The sequence below is a fragment of the Hemitrygon akajei genome, chromosome 11 (genome assembly GCF_048418815.1).
Source record: "Hemitrygon akajei chromosome 11, sHemAka1.3, whole genome shotgun sequence".
Taxonomy (NCBI): Eukaryota; Metazoa; Chordata; class Chondrichthyes; order Myliobatiformes; family Dasyatidae; genus Hemitrygon; species Hemitrygon akajei.
Window position 1 is genome coordinate 39,060,747 of NC_133134.1, and position 21,617 is coordinate 39,082,363.

Below are 21,617 nucleotides of genomic sequence, written 5' to 3' on the forward strand. Positions count from 1 at the left end.
GCAAACTGCCTAAATTGTCCATTCATCCCTCTCCAAAAATCTTCCTCCCTGCACTTATCCCTACAAGCAGCAGAATTGCTATATTTGCCCATTCACTTCCTCCCTCACCTCCATTCAGGGCCCTAAACAGTCCTTCCAGGTGAGGCAACACTTCACCTGTAAATCTGTTGGGGGTCATCTACTGTATCTGGTACAGCCTCCTATATATCAGTGAAACTCATGTAGATTGAGAGACGGCTATGTCGAGCACCTTTCCTCCTTCCACAAAAAGTAGGATTTCCCAGAGGCCAAACATTTCAATTCCAATCCCCATTCCCATTCCAACATGTTGGTTCATGGCCTCCTCTTCTGCCATGATGAAGCCACTCTCAGGTTGGTGGAACATCATCTTATATTCTGTCTAGGTAGCCTCCAACCTGATGGTATAAACATTGATTTCTTCAACTTCCGGTAATTTCCCCCCACCTTCTTTTTCTTAATTTCCACACTCTGGCTATCTCCCTATCACCTCCCCTTGATGCTCCTCTTTTCCTTTTTCCCATGGTCCACTCTCCTCTCCTATTAGATTCTCCAGCTGTTTACCTTTTCCCCCTATCACTTCCCAATTTCTTACTTCATCCCTCTGCCCCGTCCACCTGGCTTCATCTATCACCTTCTACCTTGTATTCCTTCCCCTCTTCCCACCTTTTTATTCAGGCATCTTTCCCCTTCCTTTCTACTCCTGAAGAAGGGTCTCAGCTCAAAACATCGACTGTTTATTCATTTCCATAGATGCTGTCAGACCTGCTGATTTCCTTCATCATCTTGTGTGTATTGCTCTTGATTTCCAGCATCTGCAGAATCTTGTGTGTTTGAATTTTATAACAGTTGTAGCAAGCAATCAACTCCAGTATTAAACTGGAATGTGAGAAAGCTATTATTGAGCAGTAACAATATACTGCACATGTGTACATCTCTCCACAGGTTGTACAATCTGACCAATACACTAAGGATCTGGTGGAACATAGCAGGTCAGGTTACCCAATGTGATTTCAGTTTCTTTCCCTATACTAAACTGGCCTTTGAATCTCACACATCACACATAATAGGCAATACTAAGAGTGCCTACTTATACATGAACTGTGTTTCACTTTTCACAGATGCAGCCTGAGCTGCTGAGTGTTTTCAACCTGTAATTTCAATATCCTCGCCACTCTTCTAAACTTTAGTGAATAGAGGCCTATCCTGTCCAGCATCTCCCCATAAAACAACCTTACCAAGTTGGACTTGAAGGAGGATCTGAGAACCCATCTACTTCAAAGGAGATTTTGCAGCTTTGAAAAAGAAGATTCCTTAAGTCAAACTTTTCCTAAATTTTATGTTTGCAGGATTTTTTCCATTAACTATTCATGCATATTTATGTTTAAATTTCTATACAGCAACTTCAGAGGTTTAAAGCTGATCTAATTTTGATCTCCACCCTTCAGTCTGATCCCCATTGGCTGAAACATCTCTCTGCCGCAGCCTGGAACGTTTTCAATGACTTGGCCTCCACAACTCCCTGTGATACAGAATTTTCACATTTCACTTCCAGGACAACACGTTATCTGAATGACGAGGGTTGAATGAAGGAGAGGCGAGGGGTTTTTACAACAATCCAATAGCTTCATCTTACTTTGCTTTAACGGATAAAGTAAAATTAATATCCTTAAAGCAGTATGGTCGGAAAATAAAGACCATTGTTCACCTCTAGATTACTAAGCCATTCACAGTTGCTGAGCTACAGAAACTATGTAGAAATAGAGCAGTTACAATAGATACTATGAGCTATATGTTCTGACTGGTCTCTCTCAGCTTTATATTTTAATTCAGCTACTAATGCCAACAAATCAAGTTGCCATAAGGATTTAACAAAAAGCTTTCTTGATCAGTACGACCATATTTTTTTCTTCTTTCTCGGCAGATCACACCGTTTCTAAATCCCTGTTACCAAAACATAATGGATCAAGCATCTGCTCCTTGTAAAACCAGGCTGTCACAACAATTTATCTGAATTTCCTATCTGAGTTTGAATTATTCAACAAAGAAACAAACATGGTTCACTTAATCAGAGGCACAGTGACTCGCCATTCACCACAATAACATTAGTCAGCCAGATGCTAAAACAATCATCCATATGACACAAAGATATATGTCTCAAAAGCATTCTCTAATGTAACGCACTAATGTAATATTTGTGGCTCCTGCCCATATACTGAAGCTCCCAGTACTCTAGAATTAACTTTAGGAGCAGAGGTTTTCCTGAGCTTCTTCACTATCTCATATCTCCATTAAGTCTCTCTCCCCTGCCATTATGCAAGTTCATGGTACTAAAATTGAGACCATCCTTTCAGTAGCCTTTGTGACATCATCTCCTTACGATTGTTAGCCAAGCAAGCATTCTCAAATTAACCCCTCACATTCTTTCCTTGAAATGTCTATAAAATCCATCTCCTGATGCTATTTGTACTACACTACTAACCTCATATACTGATCATCTATTTTTTCTCCCTATCGCCATGTTTGATAACTCTCTAAATTGGTCCTACATTGTTCCCCACCTTTCGAGACCACATTGTCATTCCTACGCTAACTAAACACATTGGATACAGCTTTAGAAGAAGTGCCAGAATGTCAGCATTCCTCTAACTTGTGCCTGCTGGGTTATCCACATTCATGCCTGTCTTTTACATACAATCACTTGAATTTCTCCAATCACATTTCCACTCCTTCAGAAAAATGGACTCAGTGACTGTCAACTTAGTGCTCCACCCATCTCAACTTAACTGGTTTTTCACACTAATGCCTTTACCTTGGCTTCCACCTTAGCTGGTTCCATCCCACCAAAGCCAGATTACTTTCACTCAGGTTTTCGCATACTGCCCCTTCCTCTGTGGCCAAAATCTCTAGATACTGCTCCTTGTTTTGATCACCCTAAACCACTGGGTCACCATGTCAATGCTGATAATGTCCAGCTCTACCACTCCACCATCCACAGAGACCTCACCACATCCAGTCCTAAATGACCCAAAACTTCCTTTAGTCAAAACTTGGAAAGAAGTGATGGTTATCAGTCCCTGTTACATAATCGGTACCAACATTAACTGAGCGACTACCTCAGGTCAAATCAAATGACAACATAGCCTGGAACTTCGGTTTCCTTACTCTCTGAGCTTTCACCTCCCTAAGTAACACTGTGTGCATCTGCTGTAGTTTCAGTCAATATCAGACTGCAGTAATTGAATCTAATGACTAATTGATTCATTATCAACCTTCCATTCTTCAAAGAATCATAGAGTTGTGGGAAATGTATAATACAGCTCATTTGACACACTATACCCTTGCCACTCTGACTCCCCTTTCAAGTGTGCATCCAAGTGCATTTTAAATGTGATGAGGGTTTCTGCCCATCATTCTTATAAACAATGGGTTCTGTATCCCTATCAACTTCAGGATGAAATATCTGTTGTTTCCTCAAATACTTCTACCAATTATTTTAAAACAATAGCCCTTGATTTTTGACCCTTCAGCTAAGGCCCTTCATACTTTTTCCATCCAGATTTCTTGTAATTTTATACACCTCCATTAAATTGCCCTTCAAATTCTAAAGAAAGCAACCCCAGCAAAGGTACATCTTAATTTCTCTATTATGCATTCTGTGGAGATGCATGACACCATTTCTAACCATGCAATTGTCTGCTGATAGATCCTAAATCTTGAATACACCTTCGCAATAATGTATAAGGACTAACAGGAAATGGTCACCACTCACACACCTGGTGCTTCAGGAAGTGGAATTCTGCAGTTCTGACAAACTAATAACCATGACTTCCATATTTTTGCCTATGGATTTCCTTTAACCACCAACTCCTTGTCTACTATAGTCAAATGTTTGGCTTGGAGTCCTTCTGTAATCTTACTTAGCAATTTCCATGGTAACTCTCCTCAATTTATGCACTTCTGCCTGATTAACAATTTGTAACATCTGTGATAAAATGGTATCATTTCTTTATTCAGATCTGTGCCTGAATCAGTCCACTGCCTTAATGCACATCATGCCAGTGAAATTCTGTTTGTGTAGCTCTATGTCTATTTTATTGACGTGGAAGGGAAATTGTCTCCTACTGCCAACAAACTATAAACTTCAACTTCTGTGTTTGTATGGGTTCTTCGTAAGACAGTCTTTACTTGGCATTTTATTTGGAGGCTTTGCATGCAATGTTCAGTCATACTGAGTCAGCAGGTTAGGCACTCCTATTTTTGGAACCACTACAACAAGATTAGCAGGATTTGATCCCAGAACTATCAAGAAGGTTTTTGCTCCAAAACAAGTGTGAATGGCCTGCAAACAAGAACTGATGTAACCTTGAAACTCCACATATAATTCCAATGCTGCTTCTCTGTCTCTGCATTGACTTTTTTTTAACATTTGGTCAATGCACATGACACAGAAGCAATATGCTTCCCACTGTTATTTTCCATGACATGGCTAAACCCTGCCCCAACTCTAGGGTTCAAAGTATCTCAAGCAAGTCTTAACACATGTTTGATGTCATAATGCATCAAAACAGACACAAAACCAAAGCTTCGCTTTTCCTCATTCCAATTACAGTCGATGAAATGAAGGCATTCTGAAGCGAGGGCAACTGGAAATCAAATTCAAATTTTATCTGAAAGTTACCAATTTACTGAAGCTTTTAGATTTTCTAATCTAAATGATATTCTCATCTTTCTCCTTAAACAGCTGCAGTTCATTTTTATCTACTCACAGATCTAAATAAATAATTTCCTTCTATATGAAAGCACCTTTACTTTTCTAAAGCTTAATACTATGTGGATTGTGAATATCCTCAACTATTCAAAGGAGTTCTTCATTTGTGGTAGGTACAAATAGAATGTCACCTAAATTATGCGAACAGTACTAGACTTCCTGAGCCATCAGATCTGTAGTTGCCTGGATATTTTTTTAAATGATAATTTTACCCCCACATATTACACGGTAAATGACATAGAGTGTTCATAAGGTTGGATGTGTCAGCTTTCTTTGACTACATGAAACTGGGGATACCTGTAAGGAAGGTTCTTCTTAGTGAAGAGCTTTGCTCCGGTTAATCCAGTTTGCAATTTGAGATGGGGATAATGGCTACTGTCCATTGTTCTGTTAAGGCTCACTTTATACTGTATGTCCCCGAGTTCTTGATTCCTCAGTGCTGGGAAAAAGACTGTACATTCATCCTAACTACACCTCCATAAGATCATCCTTCATTCTCCCTCACTGCAATAAAATGACCTAAACAACTCAACCACTCCCGAAAACTCAGTCCCTCAAGTCTTGGCAGCATTCTAAAAATCTCTTATGCACTCCTTCCCACTTAACGGCATCTTTCCTATAGGATGGCCAAAACTAAACACACTATTCCCAATGTGGCCTCACCAACATTTTGTACAACTGCAACGTAACTTTCTAACTTCTGTGCCTTGATTAAAGAAGGGCAGTGTGCTTTAAGCCTTCTTTACCACCCTGTCTACCAATGCTATTGTCGGGCAATGTGAAGGAGGTTTGACCCAAACACAGAGCAGCAGAGACAATTTAGCAGTGAGCGATCTCTTTAGTAATAAACCACAAAATAAAAACCCATGAGGGCTACAAGAGAGAAGGGATACTTAATAAGACAAGGCAACAAGGTAACTGAAGGCTAGGAGCATCTGGCTGAGGCTGGCTAGTTCAATGGGTGAACAGGAACTGGATGAGAGCTAGGTTTAAATAGGCTGCAGGTGATGAGTTGGAAATAAGTGGCAGGTGACTCCTATTAGCTTGATGGAAACTGGGAAGAGCTTGCATGTGCAGGCCTGACAGGATACCCTCCATCTACAGCCTGTCCCAGATGGCCATGATCTGGATGGTCTGGTGGAACTCCTTGATAAGCAATAGATCCAAGCTCGAACTGGACAGCAACCAGAATTTCTCCTCTGGGCCCTTCTCAGCCAACCAGGTACTACACACCACATCCACGATGATGTGAATACAGCAACCAGCAAACCAGGTAAACGAGATCACCTTGCACCATCCTGGTTCCAGAGGTGCAGGCTCAAGTAGTTTAAATGGTCCAAGGACAACAGGCTTGAGGCAGGACACATGGAAGGTGGGTGTAATCCTGAGGGGCAATGGCAACTAAAAACGGTAGGTGACTGGATTGATGCAATGGGTGATCTTAAAGGGATCAATTAACTGTGGTGTGAGCTTGTGGCAGGGGCAGATTTCACGTGGACGTAGTCCCCAGTCTGTAGTAGTCTAGCTGGGCACCAAAGGTGGTTAACCTGATGGTAGTAGATGCATTTGGTAGATAGAATGGCTGTCCATGGTCTCTTACAAGCATTCTGGCATTGGTGAACCAGGCCTCTGGCAGATGAGACAAGTGTGAGGTGTTGCACTTTGGGAGGTCCAGACAGGGTAGATCTTACACAGGGAGTGGTAGGGCACCAAGGAGTATGGTAGAACAAAGGCATCTGGGAATACAGATCCATAATTCCTTGGAAGTGGCATCACTGATAGAGATGGTCATAAAGAAAGCTTTTGGCACATCGACCTTCATTGAGTACAGGAATTGGGATGTTATTGTGAAAGTTTATAAGACATTGTTGAGTATTATGTTTGGAGTTTGGAGTATTATGTGCAGTTTTGTTCACCTATCTATAGGAAGAGTATAAACAACAATAAAAGAGTGCAGAGAAATTTTACAAGGATGTTGCCAAAACTTGAGGGCCTGAGTTATAGGGAAAGGTTGAATAGATTAGGACTTTATTCCCCAGAACATAGAAGACTGTGGAGAGATTTAATAGAGATATACAATATTATGAGGGGTATAGATATGGTAAATGCAAGCAGGCTTTTTTCACTCAGGTTGGGAAGACTATAGACAACAGACAATAGGTGCAGGAGTAGGCCAATTGGCCCTTCAAGCCAGCACCGTCATTCACTGTGATCATGACTAATCATCCCCAATCAGTACCCCGTTCCTGCCCTCTCCCCACATACCTTGACTCCTCTATCTTTCAGAGCTCGATCTAACTCTTTCTTGAAAACATTCAGAGAACTGGCCTCCACTGCCTTCTGAGGCAGACCGTTCCACAGATTAACTATCTGTGATTACAGACTACAACTAGAGGTCATGGTTAAGGGTGAAAGGTGAAGTGTTAAAGGGAACACGAGGAAGAACTTCTTCACTCAAAACATGGTGAGAGTATGCAACAAGCTGCCAGCTCAAGTGGTGGATGTGGGTTGATTTAAATAATTAAGAGAAATTTGGATCGATACATGGATAGGAGGGGGATGGAGGGCTATGGTCCAGGTGCAGGTTGAATGGACTACGCAGATTAACCGTTCACACAGACTACATGGGCTGAAGGGCCTGTTTCTGGGCTGTTTTGTGACTCTATATGTCACTCTGGTCTTCACTGGGAGAGGATGGCCTCAGCACCCATGTCAGATGCATCCACCTCTACCACAAAAGGTCCAGAGGAGTTAAGATTGTGGAGAATGGTGTCAGTAGTGAAGCATCTCGAACTCCTCAGAAGTGTGGACTATGGCAGCAGACCAGATTATCTGTGAGGTAGGTGACTTGGTGAGGGAGACTTTGTTATAATTTCTGACAAACTGGCAGTAGAAGCAAGACAAGCTGTAGTTGTTTGAGGGAGTGTGACTGGGGCCATTCAACAAATGTGCTCTTTCTCTGGGTCCATGGTTATGTCTTGGGGTGAAAGGACATAACCCAGGAAAGGAAATGACTGGGGTGTGAAACTTTTTCCAATTTGCAGTAGAGTTGATTTTCAAGTAGCTGTTGAAGGACTGATTGGACATGACAGACATGGTCTTGTGGGTCCTTGGAAAAGATGAGGATGTTATCGAGATAGATGAACACACACCTGTGTAGGAGGTCTCAGAGAATATAATTGATGAAGGCTTGGAAAATGGCTGGATTGTTGGAAAATCCGGACGGCATTACCAAGTATTCATAGTGGGCAGTGGGTGTTATGAATGCCATCTTCCACTCATCCCACTTGCAATGTAGATCAGATTGTATGTGCTCCACAGATCCAATTTGGCGAAGATCTGGGTCCTACAGAGTTTTTCAAATGTGCTATTCATCAAGAATAGAGGATAGAATTCTTAATGGTAATTTTGTTGAGTCCACAATAGTCAATGCAGGGATGAAGACCTCATCTTCCTTCTTGACAAAGAAGAATCCTGCTTCCTGATGAAGTGCCTTGGCCCGAAACATCGACTGTTTATAGTCTTTTCCATTAATGCTGCCAGGCCTACTGAGTTCCACCAGTGTCTTGTGTGTACTACTTTGATTTCCCGCAACTGCAGATTTTCTCCTGCTTGAGAATCCAGCACAGGCTGGGGACTGCGATGGGTGAATGAAACTGTGCTATAGCATTTCCGTGATATAGTCATTCACAGCTTGAGTGAAGAGGCAGAATAGACGACCTAGGGGAGAAGTGGTGCCCAGAAAGGGTTGATCACATAGTCTTATGGTCTGTGAGGTGACAGGTGCTAGCTTCCCTTTTACTGATGCTGACGGCTAAGTCATGGCATTCCTGCAAGTTTTGTGAGGTCAACGATGTCCTCCATTTCCACAAATAAGGGGTGAAGTCAACTGAGGTTGCAGGCAAGTTTGTCCCCAATGCAGCAGTGAACCAGATGACCAGGCAAAGTAAGAAGAGCCAGGGATAGCCTAAGTTGAGAGGATTGTTGGGTGTGTCAATAAGGATGAATTGGATGGTCTCCCGGTGTTCTCCGATATCCCTGTGCACAGGCTGTGTGGGCGCCCTGATCAAGGCAGACCGCAAGGGTCATCCATCAATGGCTGTGATGCAGAAAGGGCATGAGATAGGCTCAGTGTGGAGTCCAAACTGCACAGAAAGACTACAAAAAGTTGCCTAGAGCAGCGAAATCCACCAGTGCTTCCTATGCGTGTAGAGCCATTTGGGTGTGGAGGAGAACAGAGAGAGTGTGAGTCAGGGTATGGTGCTAGAATGAGGGACCATGAGGGATTTATCAGAAAGTAGGCCCCTCGTATATCCGGTGGTGCCTTTTACCCGGACACAGTGTGCATTTGATGTGTCAATGATCAGCTGCTCTGCAGTAAGTGCACACATCGTTTCTCCGCCAGCGCGCACTCTCTTGGGAGGTTAAGGGAGCTCTCCCTTGTTTGTCTTCCCAAAATCCAACAAGTCATACATCTGAATTAAACTCCATTTGCTCACTTACCCAGGTGATCAAGATCCTTCTGTAAATCGTGATGACCATCTTCACTGTCATTGGCACCACCTACTTTAGTGTAATCTCCAAATGTACTAACAACACCTTGTAGATTCTCATCCAAATCATTGATATAAAGTAACTTTCAGAGTTCAAATTAAATGTTATTGTCAAAGTACATACATGTCACCATATACAATCCTGACATTCACCTTCTTGTGAGCATACGCAATATAATATTTAAATGTCAAATAAAAATGGACTTAACTCCACTAGTCATGGGTCTCCAGTCTGAAAGACAACCTACTACCATCACCCTGTATTTCTTACCATCAAGCCAAGCTTTACTTCTACCTGAGCTTTCAATGTACATGTTACCAGCCTGGACTTGCCATTTTGTTTAATTTATATATGAGCTTGACGCCATTTAATACCTTAAACATTTTCTCATTGGCCCAAAAGCTTCTTTAAAAATGATCACTGAAAAAAACGCACATCAGTACACCTAAACAGTAACTGAAAGAACTAACTATCCAAGGAAAGATAGAATACAATGGTGAATAGATTACAGAAACATCATGTATGTAGTTTGAATTTTAGTTTGGGACAGAATCAAGTGCAAATCACTCAATTGTGAAACTACTTGCAAAGCAGTTGAATGCAATGAAAAACACTTCAGTCAATTGTATGATTCAGCACTAGACAACAAATATAAAGGCCAGTGTTAAAAAGTATTAATTGTCAGTTAACCATCCATACAGAGTGAATAGCAGTACTTTCTGTATAAATACCACAACTGCTTATATAACTCAGTGGTTGAAGTCTTCAAGTCATTTCCCCACTGCATCTCAATAAACTACATGCATATTGAGATCAGACACCCAAGTATTAACTCTGTTATTGAACCTAGTACAACAGTCATGATGTATAAGCAATATATTTTTCCAATCCATTCTCAACCATTTCAGCAATTATCTCCCCGAATGGTTATTTAGTTCATACAACCACTGTAACTGGTAGGCTTGACTTTTGCCTTTTGTGCCCTACCTGTCCTAACACAACATAGAAAACAGGAGACAGACAGACAGACTTATTTTATTGATCCCTAGGGAAATTGGGTTTCATTACAGCCGCACCACCAAGAATAGTGAAGAAATATAACAACATAAAACCATAGTAATTAAATAATAATCAGTTAATCATGCCAAGTGGAAAAATAAGTCCAGGACCAGCCTATTGGCTCAGGGTGTCTGACACTCCAAGGGAGGAGTTGTAAAGTTTGATGGCCACAGGTAGGAATGACTTCCTATGACACTCAGTGTAACATCTGAGTAGAAAGAGTAGGCCACCTGGCCCCTCAAGTTTGCCTTGTCATTCAATATGATTATGATTCATCTGTCACAGGCCTCACCTTTTTTTTATCCATTCCATGTAGTCCTCAATTCCCTGATCTTTCTAAAATTTATCAACTTCCTCTTTGAATACATCCAGCAATTTAGCCTCCCCAACTCCCTGAAGTGTAGAATTCAAGAGCTTCACAGCCGGTTCAGAAGAAATTCTGACACCCCTCAGGTTTTAAATGACAATCACCTTATCTTGTAACACATACAAAATGCTACAGGAACTCAGCAGGCCAAGCAGCATCTATGGAAAAAAGTAGAGTCGACATTTCAGACCGAGACTCTTCAGCAGGAAGGGCCTAAAACGTCAACTGTACTCTTTTCCATAGATGCTACCTGGCCTGCTGAGTTCCTCCAGCATTTTATGTGTTGCTTTAATTTCCAGCATCTGTAGATTTTCTTGTTTGTGATTGTACCTTATCTTGTAACTATGTCTATTTGTTTGACTCATCCAGTCATGAAAACATCTAAATATCTACCCATAAAAGCCCAGGATATTGGATATATTTCAACAAGATCACCTCTTATTTAAACTTGAAAGAATACTGATCCAAAAATTTCTCCATTTCTGATAGGGCAAACTTCTCTTCCCAGGAATTAACTTCATTAATCTCTTCCAGACTGCCTCCTATATTTTCTTAATAAGGTAACAAACCTGAACCCAATACTGCAGATGCAGTCTCAACAGTATGTCCAATTATAACAATGCTTGTGTAATTTTAATTTGAAACCCTTAGCTATAAATATGCCATTTCCCTTCTTAATTACATGTTACACTTGCATTCTAACCTTCATGCATATTCCACTCATTTGTAGTTGCTCTCCACTTACTGTATGTAATAATCTACTTATTCATTCCATCTACCAAATCATGACCTTTCACTTCCCCACAATAAACTCCATTCACGGAGTTTTCGCCCACTCTCAACTTTCTCTAGATTACACTATTTTTACATTCAATGCGCTTTTTGCTAGGTGATTCATCTCTTGATTATATGTATCCATGCCTATGTGTGAGCAGTAAGTAGTTGTATCAGTTATGAGAATTCCAGTTAATTCTGATGCATCAGGACTGATGCATTAAGTGTCTGCCCCAATTAGCTGAAGTTTCATGGAAATAGTCAAGAGGGTATAAAAGTTAAACTGTTTAATTAAGTAACAAATTTTGTATTTAAGTGAAATACAGAATAAATTAGACCATTACCAGTACCATTACAGTACTATAAAATTGTGTATTAGTTCCTAATATTTATCAACAGAGAAATTCATGCTGCCATGTTCCTTTGATAAAATCAGTGCAGACACCGAGTGCAGATAGTGAACTGCCTTCATACAGTACAATTTTCAACAAGTGCACCCTCTGAATTTTTAAGATGATTGTCAATGCCTTCAAATTCTTCATAGTTTCTAATTTGTTGACGTAGTGAAATCGTTTCATTTTCACTCCCGGCCATTTCTGGCATCTCCAAGCCTGAATGCTTGAAAACGCAGTGAGCAAAACAGTTTGGAATTGTCCTGGTATGTACATTGTGTGTATTTAGTGATTTGGATTGGATATATTCATCAGTAAAACCATTTACAAGCTTGAAGCAGAACATGCAATCCAGAAACATACCCAAAATTAGAGGTTAATTGCCAAGCCATCAATATGGATACTGACGCAACTACCAGTTGTTCAATCATGGGCAGGGATACCTACAACCTACAACAATAAGCTAACAGAAAGCACTCTAAAGTTAAGAATATATTCTAGTGAAATCTGGAGAAAGTTGTGGGAGTGGGTAAAAAGTCAATAATTGGAGTTTAATGTAGGGAAGTGTAATGGTAGGAATCAATAGCCATGATAGCTAGGTCTTTATAATTGCATAATTTTAGGACTTCCAGACTTATAATTTTCCATAATGACTGAAAGCACTGAGTTACATCATTTAGCAAGTTACTATACTAGATCATTAAAAGGCACTTGAGTCATTCTACATGTTTGCCAATATTACCTATGCTCCTGGACTTATCTCTACTAACAAGAACATCCTCTTGCATTCACATATAATCTCATTCCAAGCATTTTGCCCCTATTCTCAACTCTGACAAGATTATTTGCCCAAAATGGGTTTTCCATCTGTTCAATTCACAAACTGAAGAGATCCTATACTGTATCTTATTTTACTTGCTGAGATTTCCAATATAGCTAACCTGACAGGTGATAGCTGGTTTGTACTCTCTTCTTCTTGAACAGTTACTAGGATTGCAATTATTCTCCTTTCTGTTCCTCTCGTGCTCAATTCCGTACCTTATACATGTCAAAAGTAACTATGAACAAAACACACAGGGCTCTGGAGGAACTCAGGTCAGGGAACTGTAAGCTCAAAATACTGAACCAAGACAGAGGGAAATGAACGTTTGACATTTCAGGCCAAGACCCTAGTAATGGTGAGCTTCCTGGATTCACCCTACACACAGTTGCACAGTTCTCAATAACTTAGCTACTTTTAATGGCTGTGATTCCTTCTTATTGCGGCCTCTCTGCATGATAACAGCATGTGCAAGTTCTTAATATGTAACAACGCCAATCTCAGAGATTGATACAGGCGAGACATGAGAAGCTCAAAACAGTCATTTATTCCAGTGTTTCTGCATACGTCTCTGAACTCATATTGCTACAGCCCAATTAGTCACATGATGCAATCCTTAAGGGAGTGAGAGCTTTTACATCATAAGACCATTTCCTCTCAGTGCCAATCTCCTGCCTTCCCCCTCTATCCCTTCATGTCCTGACCAATCAAGAGTCTATCAACCTCTGCCTTAAATATAAAGACGTGGCCTCCACAGCTGCCTGTGGCAAAGAATTCCAAAGATTCACCACTTTCTGTCTAAAGAAAGTCCTCCTCATCGCTGATCTAAAAGGATGCCGCTTTATTTTGAAGCTGTGACCTCTGATCTTAGTCACTCTCACCACAGGAAACATCCTTTCCATGTCCACTCTGTCGAGGCCTTTCACCTTTCAATAGATTTCAATGAGGTCACCCCTCATTCTACTAAATTCCAGTGATATAGGCCCAGAGCCATCAAAAGCTCTTCATATGACGTCACTTAATCCTGGAATAATTTTTGTAAACTTCCTTTGAACCCGTTCCAGTTGCAGCACATCCTTTCTAAGTTAAGGGGCCCAAATCAGCACACAATACTCCAAGTGAGGCCTCAACAGTGCTTTATAAATTCTCAACATTACATCCTTGTTTTTATATTCTAGCCCTCTTGAAATGAATGCTAACATTGCATTTGCCTTCCTCACCTCAGACTCAACCTGCCATTCAAACTTTAGAGAACCTGTACAACTCCCAAGTCCCTTTGTACCTCAGTTTTTTGTATTTTCTCTCCATTTTCTCTCTCATTCCTTCTATCAAAGTGCATGGCCATACACTTTCCGACACTGTATTCCATCTGCCACTTCTTTGCCCAATCTCCCAATATGTCTAAGTGCTTCTGCAGAGCCTCCCCATTTCCTCAAAACTATATGCCCCTCCACTTATCTTTGTATCATCTGCAAACTTTGCAACAAAGTCATCAATTCCATCATCTAAATTGTTGATGTATTGCATAAAAACAATCAGTCCCACTCAGCCCCTGTGGAACACCACTAGTCACAGGCAGCCATCCAGAAATGGCTCCTTTTATTCCCACTCTTTGCCTGCATTATCCATGCTATAACTTTTCCTGTAATACCATGGGCTTGTAGCTTGTTAAGCAGCCTCATGTGTGGCGCCTTGTCAAAGGTTTTCTGAAAATCCAAGTATGCAACATCAACTGATTCTTCTTAGTCTATCCTGCTTGTTACTTCTTCAAAGAATTCCAGCAGATTTGTCAGGCAAGATTTTCCCATGAGGAAACCTGCTGACTGTTGCCTATTTTATCATGGACCTCCAAGTACCCTGAACCACAACCTTAACAATCAACTCCAACATCTTCCCAGCCACTGAAGTCAGACTAACTGGCCTATAATTTCCTTCCTTCTGTCTCTCTCCTGTCTGAAAAGAGTGGAGTGACATTTGCAATTTTGCAATCTTTCAGAACCATTCTAGAATCTAGTGATTCTTGAAAGACCATTACTAATGCTTCCACAATCTCTTCAGCCACCTCTTTCAGAACCCTTGCCCAGGTTGACTTATCTACCTTCAGAACTTTCAGTCTCCCAAGAATTTTCTCTAGTAACAGTAACTCACATACTTCTTGACTCCTAACACCTGGAACTTCCACCACACTGCTAGTCTATTTCATAGTGAAGACTGATGCAAAATACTTACTCTACATATGTCATTTCATCTCCCATTACTACCTCTCCAGCATCATTTTCCAACGGTCCAATATCCATTCTCGCCTTTCTTTTACACTTTAGGTATCTGAAGAAACATTTGGTATGCTCTTTAATATTATTGCCTAGTTTACTTTTGTATTCCACCTTTGCCTTCTTAATGGCTTTTTTAGTTGCCTTTTGTTGCTATTTAAAAGATTCCCAATCCCCTTACTTCCCACTAATTTTTGCTCTATTATATGCCCTCTCTTTGACTTTTATGTTGGCTTTGACTTCTCTTGTTAGTTTGCCTTTAGAATACTCCTTCTTCTTTGTGTTATATATATCTTATGCCTTCCAAATTGCTTCCAGAAATTCCAGCCACAGCTGCTCTGCTGACATCCCTGCCAGTGTTCTTTTTCATTCAATTCTGGCCAACTTCTATTTAAGGCTACTACTTATGAATGTTATTGAGATGACAGAAAAATTATATTTATTTTACTATACAAATATATTCTGACTTTTAGATTCTAAAATAACTAGATAATGAAAATTACGACAAGTTGTTTCACTTTGTCCAGAACAAATGGCATTGCCATATTTGGTTCTGACTTGTGCTGAAACTCAATGATTTTGATTTTTTTAAATATATATATATATATATATATATATTAAATATATGATATATATTATATGTCTCTGGGGACCCAGAGACAGCCCACATATTCCACAGGGAGATCATACAGAGGCTGCTTATGGAATGCCACTGGAATTGAACTCCAGAGCACCCCAAGCTATAATGGCATCACACTAAATGCTACGTTACCATGGTACCATATAAAGAGGATAAGGAGACATGGAAGGGATAAGGCATACCATTGTTGTAACACGCGATTATTTGAGTTACTGTCACCATTCTGTCATCTTGAACCACTCTGGCCATTCTCCTCTGAGCTCTCTTTTAGTCATTTGTCAGTCTTTGTTTATGTCAATTGTTTTTTCTAAATTCTATTGTGTTTCCTTATTTTACCTGTTAATGACTGCAAGGAAATGAATATCAGGGTGGTATAGGGTAATATACCGTATACTACTTTGATAATAAATTTTGAAATTTGGTCAAGTTCCAGAAGACTAGAAGGTGGCCAATGTCATTCCGTTATTTAAGAAGGGATGTAAGGGCATACACACTAGAGAACTACAGGTCAATCAGCCTGACATCAGTGATGGGAAAGCTACTGAGCGGGAATTCCGATGGACAGGATCTATGAGCATTTGGATAAACAGTGTCTGATTTGAATAGTCAGCATGGCTTGGTGTGGAGAAAATTGTGTTTGATCAATCTTGTAGATATTTTTGAAGAAAACCAAAAGATATTTGAGGATAGGGCAGAGAATTATGTCTATTTGGACTTTAATAATGCTTTAAACAAGGCTCTGCATGGTAGGCTTGTCTGGAAGATTAGGTCCCATGGAATCCAGAACTGGTTAGGTAGATTCAGAACTGGCTTGGGGATAGGAAGCAGAGGGTGGGGGTTGAAGGTTGTTTCTTGGAATGAAGACTGGAAACGAGTGGTGTGCTGCAGAGGTTAGTGCTGTGACTTATTATTCATTATTTTTGTAAATAGTTTGGATGCAAATATACAAGGCTTGCACAGTAAGTTTGTGGATGACAGGAAATTAGGTGTCGATAGTGAAGAAGGTTGTCGCAGGTTTCAGGGGGATCTTGATCATTTAGGGAAGAGGACCAAGGAGTGGCAAATGCATTTCAATACAGATAACTGAGGTGAAGAATTTTGGAAAGTCAAAGCAGGGTAGGACTTGCAGGGTATTAAAGCAGGGTATTATTAATGGTAGGACACGAGGGGGTCTAATTGTACAGGCAGACTGAAGAGTACAAGTGCATAGCATGTTGAAAGCAGCATCACAGGTAGACAGGGTAGTGACAAAGTTGTTTAGCATGCTGGCCTTCATCAGTCAAGGCATTAAGATTTGGGATATTATGTTGCAATTGCACAAGTCCTTGGTGAGGCCACACTTGAAGTACTATGGACAGTCTTGGTCTCCAAAAGGTGTGGTTAAACTAAAAAGAATGAAGGAAAGATTTACAAGGATGAGGGAGAAGTTGTCCAGACCAGGTTTTTATTTCTTGGAATATAGGGCTATGGGGGCAGCGGTGGTTCACTTTATAGAACACTTGCAGAAGTGTCTAATATTATGAGAGGCATAGATACGATGGATGGTAGCAGGGTGGGAAATCCAAAACCAGGGTGCATAAGTTGAGGGTGAGAGGTGAAAGACTTATGAGGAATCTATGGGACAACTTTTTCACTCAGGGAGTGGTGAGTATATGGAATGAGCTGCCAGCGGGAGTGGTTGAAACTGATACAACAGTATTATTTAAGAAGCAGATAGATGGGTACATAGAGTGGCAGAGATATGGGCTGAACGCAGGAAATTGGGAGCAGCTGGGTGGGCATGGTCCAGTTGGCTCAAAGGGTCTGTATTGCTAAAATTAGCTTGCTGCTGGAAGGCAGAGGATGCCAAAGTTTACAACAGGTACTGATCAACTGGGAAAGTGTGCAACAGATTTTAACTCAGACAGCTGCAAAATGATGCATTTGGAGGGCATTAAATCAGGGCAGGACTTACACAGTGAATGCTAGGGACCTGGGTAGTATTGTTGAACAGAGCAACCTGGTGGTCTTCGAGAGTGGCCATACAGCTAAACAGAACTGTGAAGAGTGAGTATGACATGCTTGCTATCAACAGCCAAGGCAAGGAGTATGAGACTTGGGAGCATCATGTTACAGCTCTACAAAATGTTAGAACAGATTTAGAGCAGTGTGTGCAATTCCGGTTGCCATAGTACACAGGGAAAATCATTTCAGCTAGATAAGGCGCAGAAAAGATTTACAATGGCTCCAGTTATAAGGAAAGGTTGAATTAGCTGCATCTGTTATCCCTGGAGCAAAGAAGCTGAGAGGTGATCTGAGGTAAAGATAGGGTAGACATTTGCTTCCCATGGTAGGGGCATCCAAAGTTAAAGGCATAGATTTAAAGTGAAAGGGAGGAGGTTTAAAGGGGATCTGAGGGAGAAACTTTTTAAACAAATAGTTGTTGGAATCTGAAATAAGCTGTCAGAGGAACTGGTGGAGAACAGCAACAACATTTAAGGACATTTGGACAGTATTTGAATGAGCAGGGAATAGAGGGATATGAAGTTGATACAGGCAGGTAGGATTAGTATAATGGTCAGCATTAACACGGAGAGCCGAAGGAACCGCTGTACAAACTCTATCATTCCAGATAATTTGGAAGTGAATTGTTAAAATGATGGAGGAAAAAAAATCCTATGTTGGAAAACGGAATGGTACAGAAGAGCCTTAGATTTGCAAATGTGTAAATAATGGAATTGCTCAGAGTTCTAATTTAAATAGAAACTGAACACAAGCGGACATTGTTATTCGGTGCGTGCATTCATTTTTTTAAAAAATTACATATTTACCTTAAGGTAATCTTACCTTGCAAACTTGGTCTTGCGAAAATTTATCATTTTGAAGATGGAAAGGCTTTTCCGCGCGAGCAGCATCGGTGGTCTCTGCCAGCTATCCCTTGTCTAACATACCTGCTCAGCGAGGGATGAAGGAAGACCCGGACTGTCTGCTCCACCGCACCCACGTTCGGGAGCTCAATGCCGGCTCTTGACTTCAGAGCCCACCGCTTCTTTCCACCTCCAGTTCACCGCTCTCTGGCATCTCGTCGGGAACTTCAACCCTTGCTGATCACCTCGCCCCTGCAAATTAGAACAGTTTGAGAAATCCTGTCGGAGCGACGAAAATATAACTGCTTAAGATGGTCAGCACCCAGAAGCATCGTCTTTGTGTCAAAGCTGGGGATGAATATTTTAAAACAAAAGTAACCAAATGACTTTCAGTAACAACATTGCAAGGCTACCCAGAAAATGCTGCATTCATTCGAATGCAAATGTATCTTCGTGCAAGTCTCCCAGAATTTTACACACTTACCAATTACAACTGAAAGTAAAACGGTAACAAATGCAACAGTTTTCCGGGTTATGTGCAGGGAAATCGGCGATTGTGGAAACAAAGGGTTTCAGTCGCCCTTTGTTTTTGCTTACATCTTTCAAGGGAAGCTTCTTGCTGTTTGTTCCACGGGAGAAATTGTTCGCAGCAGAAATCAGCACATTTCTCCACAATTCAATGTTGATCCGGAAGTCTTGTATATATCTCAACCCTGCGGGGACAACATTTCTTCCTGTACATTTACTATAAATGGGACTCTTTAAATAACAGTTATTCGAACAGAAACTCAGTGGCGGAACACATATAATCCGTTAGTTAAAGCGGTAATGCCTGCCCGACCGACAGATTCATGGCTCCTGCTCTTCTTGAAATTCTTTTCGTTTCCTTCCTCTTAAACAAGAGGCAAATGACATAAATTTATTAAGGTCTGTGGTTCAAAATTATTCCCAATTCTTTAGCAAGTCAATTTAAATGCATAATTATTGCTGAACCCAATTCTTGATGTCCCTTTAAACTAAAATGCTTGGATTTTTCCTACTTTTTATGTAAGAAATGCCGATTGTTTGGGTAGGTTATACAGACCAAGAATCAATAGAACATCCTTAATTGATAGATTTTCCAAGAAAAGTATATCACAATACATAATATTTTATATGTGCATTTAAACATATTTGCTTAATTCTATATGCAGGATTTGAATTGTGAGCCTGCTGAATGGCTCCATATTTTCTGTTTTTATTTCAGATTTTAAGCATCTGCACTCTTTTAATTTACATTAACTTCTGAGCAGCAAAGAATGGGAGGAGAGACATATGGCAAAAGGGATGTTAGTGCAAAGGGAAGGAGAATGGCAGAGGGATTGATCCAGGACAAGGGCTTAGTCCAGAGGAGGAGCTAATTGAGGAAGTCAGAATAATTAATATAAAATATTTGGAAGAAAAATGCTAAGAGTCTAAAATGAAAATGGCTGAAATTGTTACCTGAGATTGGGTTGAACAGTTTAGAGTCATCGAGTGACTAGTCAGAAGACGAGATGCTCCTGATGCTTGTGTTGAGATTTGATGCAACAATCTGAGAGGCTGAGGACAGAGAGGTCATAATGGAATTGGGATGGACAATTAAATAGACCAAGCTGTTGCTTGCAGATTGAATGGATGTTTTCTACAAAATGGTAATCCAGTCTGACCCAGTGTAGTCTGGTTCACTTAAAAAAGTGTTTCAGGGCTCTGGTCTGTAGGAAGGAAGGAGATAAAATGAAGCATCTGACAAACCGTGTGATTGCACATCACAAGGAAGGAGGAGGGGTTACGTATCATCTGTTATGAATCCATGAATATTTTGAACCTTACAGGTTGTTGAGATTCCCAGTGTGTTAAACAATGTGAGAGGGCATTCAGGGTAGATGTCTTACAAATAAAATAAACAGCAACACATTTGTTTCTCACCTCTCCATCTTTCGCCTTACCAGAACCACAAAAATGACAACTGGCGATGAGGTAACAAGTCCTCATGCAATGTTTATTGTTTTGTTCCCCTCAGCAAGAAAAGTCCGTGTGCAATGCTGGTGTGTGATGTGGATGATTGAAAAGAGAAAGACCGCTGGCCTCAGGAAGCATGGTGAGTGAAGAATCTGAGGGAAGAGAACAAGAAGAGGACAGTTAAATAAAACAAATGAGAGAGAGGAGAGAAAGATAACACTAGTTAATTTTTCTAGAACTTGATTGTGTTTGAAAATAAAGACAATGTTTGGTAGTGTTGGGCCATATGATGGAACAGCAGAGTGATGGGATTCATGTGCTAAAAGATTTGAACATTTAGCACTGGCAAATCAAATTTCAGATGATATGCATTTTCCAACTTTTCTGACTGTGATGGGTGCAAAAAATATTTAATTTATTATGCAGTCTAGTGCAACCTACTAAGCCTGGCAATAAGTTTTTATCAGGACATAGCTAAAGTATTAAAGGACCACTATTTCCCTAAGCCTTTGATTATTGCTAAGAGATTTAGATTACATAGAAGGAATCAAGAGGAAGGTGAATCTATTTCACAGGTTGTGGCATTGCTGAAGTAATTGTCTGAACTCTGATTTTGGACTGTCACTGAATGACATTGCATGATAAATGTGTATGTGGTCTGCATACTGAGGCAATTTAGAAACATTTGCTTACAGAAAATAGACTAACATTGCAGAAGGCAACACACACAAAATGCTGGTGGAACGCAGCAGGCCAAGCAACATCTATAGGGAGAAGCACTGTCGACGTTTCGGGCTGAGACCCTTCGTCAGGAGGCAATTGAGATTAGAACATCAATGAAGGTGGCTACTAAAGGAGCACCACTATTAAGTTCATCTTCCCGAGTTCATAAAGTTCCTACTGACTTTAAGAATAAAACACCTATTGGCAATCAATGTCACTGTTGTGGCAAATCTGTACACTCAGCAAAAGAATTCTGGCATAAGCAGTTAGATTGCCGAAGCTGTGGCAAAAAGGGAGTTCTTGAATGCACCCATAAAAGTAAAGAGACACTATCAACCAAAAACATTGCAGGACTGGCTGGAGGACAGTAAGATTGACTTGTGTCAAGCATACTTGAAGAGGC

General features: G+C 40.6%; 1 protein-coding gene across 2 annotated transcripts in view; it reads right to left on the reverse strand.

Moving 5' to 3' along the window:
* LOC140735498 (monocyte to macrophage differentiation factor 2-like) overlaps positions 1 to 19,247 on the reverse strand; it is a 103,938-nt gene extending 84,691 nt beyond the window's left edge. Inside the window, exons 1-2 of one of the 2 annotated variants that reach the window (XM_073060657.1) lie at positions 19,109 to 19,247; positions 18,492 to 18,763 (exon numbers count right to left, since the gene is read on the reverse strand). In XM_073060657.1, coding sequence (XP_072916758.1) covers positions 18,492 to 18,559 — 68 coding nt within the window. In that variant the 5' untranslated portion in view covers positions 18,560 to 18,763; positions 19,109 to 19,247. Of the gene's footprint in view, positions 1 to 18,491; positions 18,764 to 18,995 lie in introns of both variants that reach the window. The other variant, XM_073060659.1, reaches the window with a different exon arrangement.
* Positions 19,248 to 21,617: the final 2,370 nt, after the last annotated feature.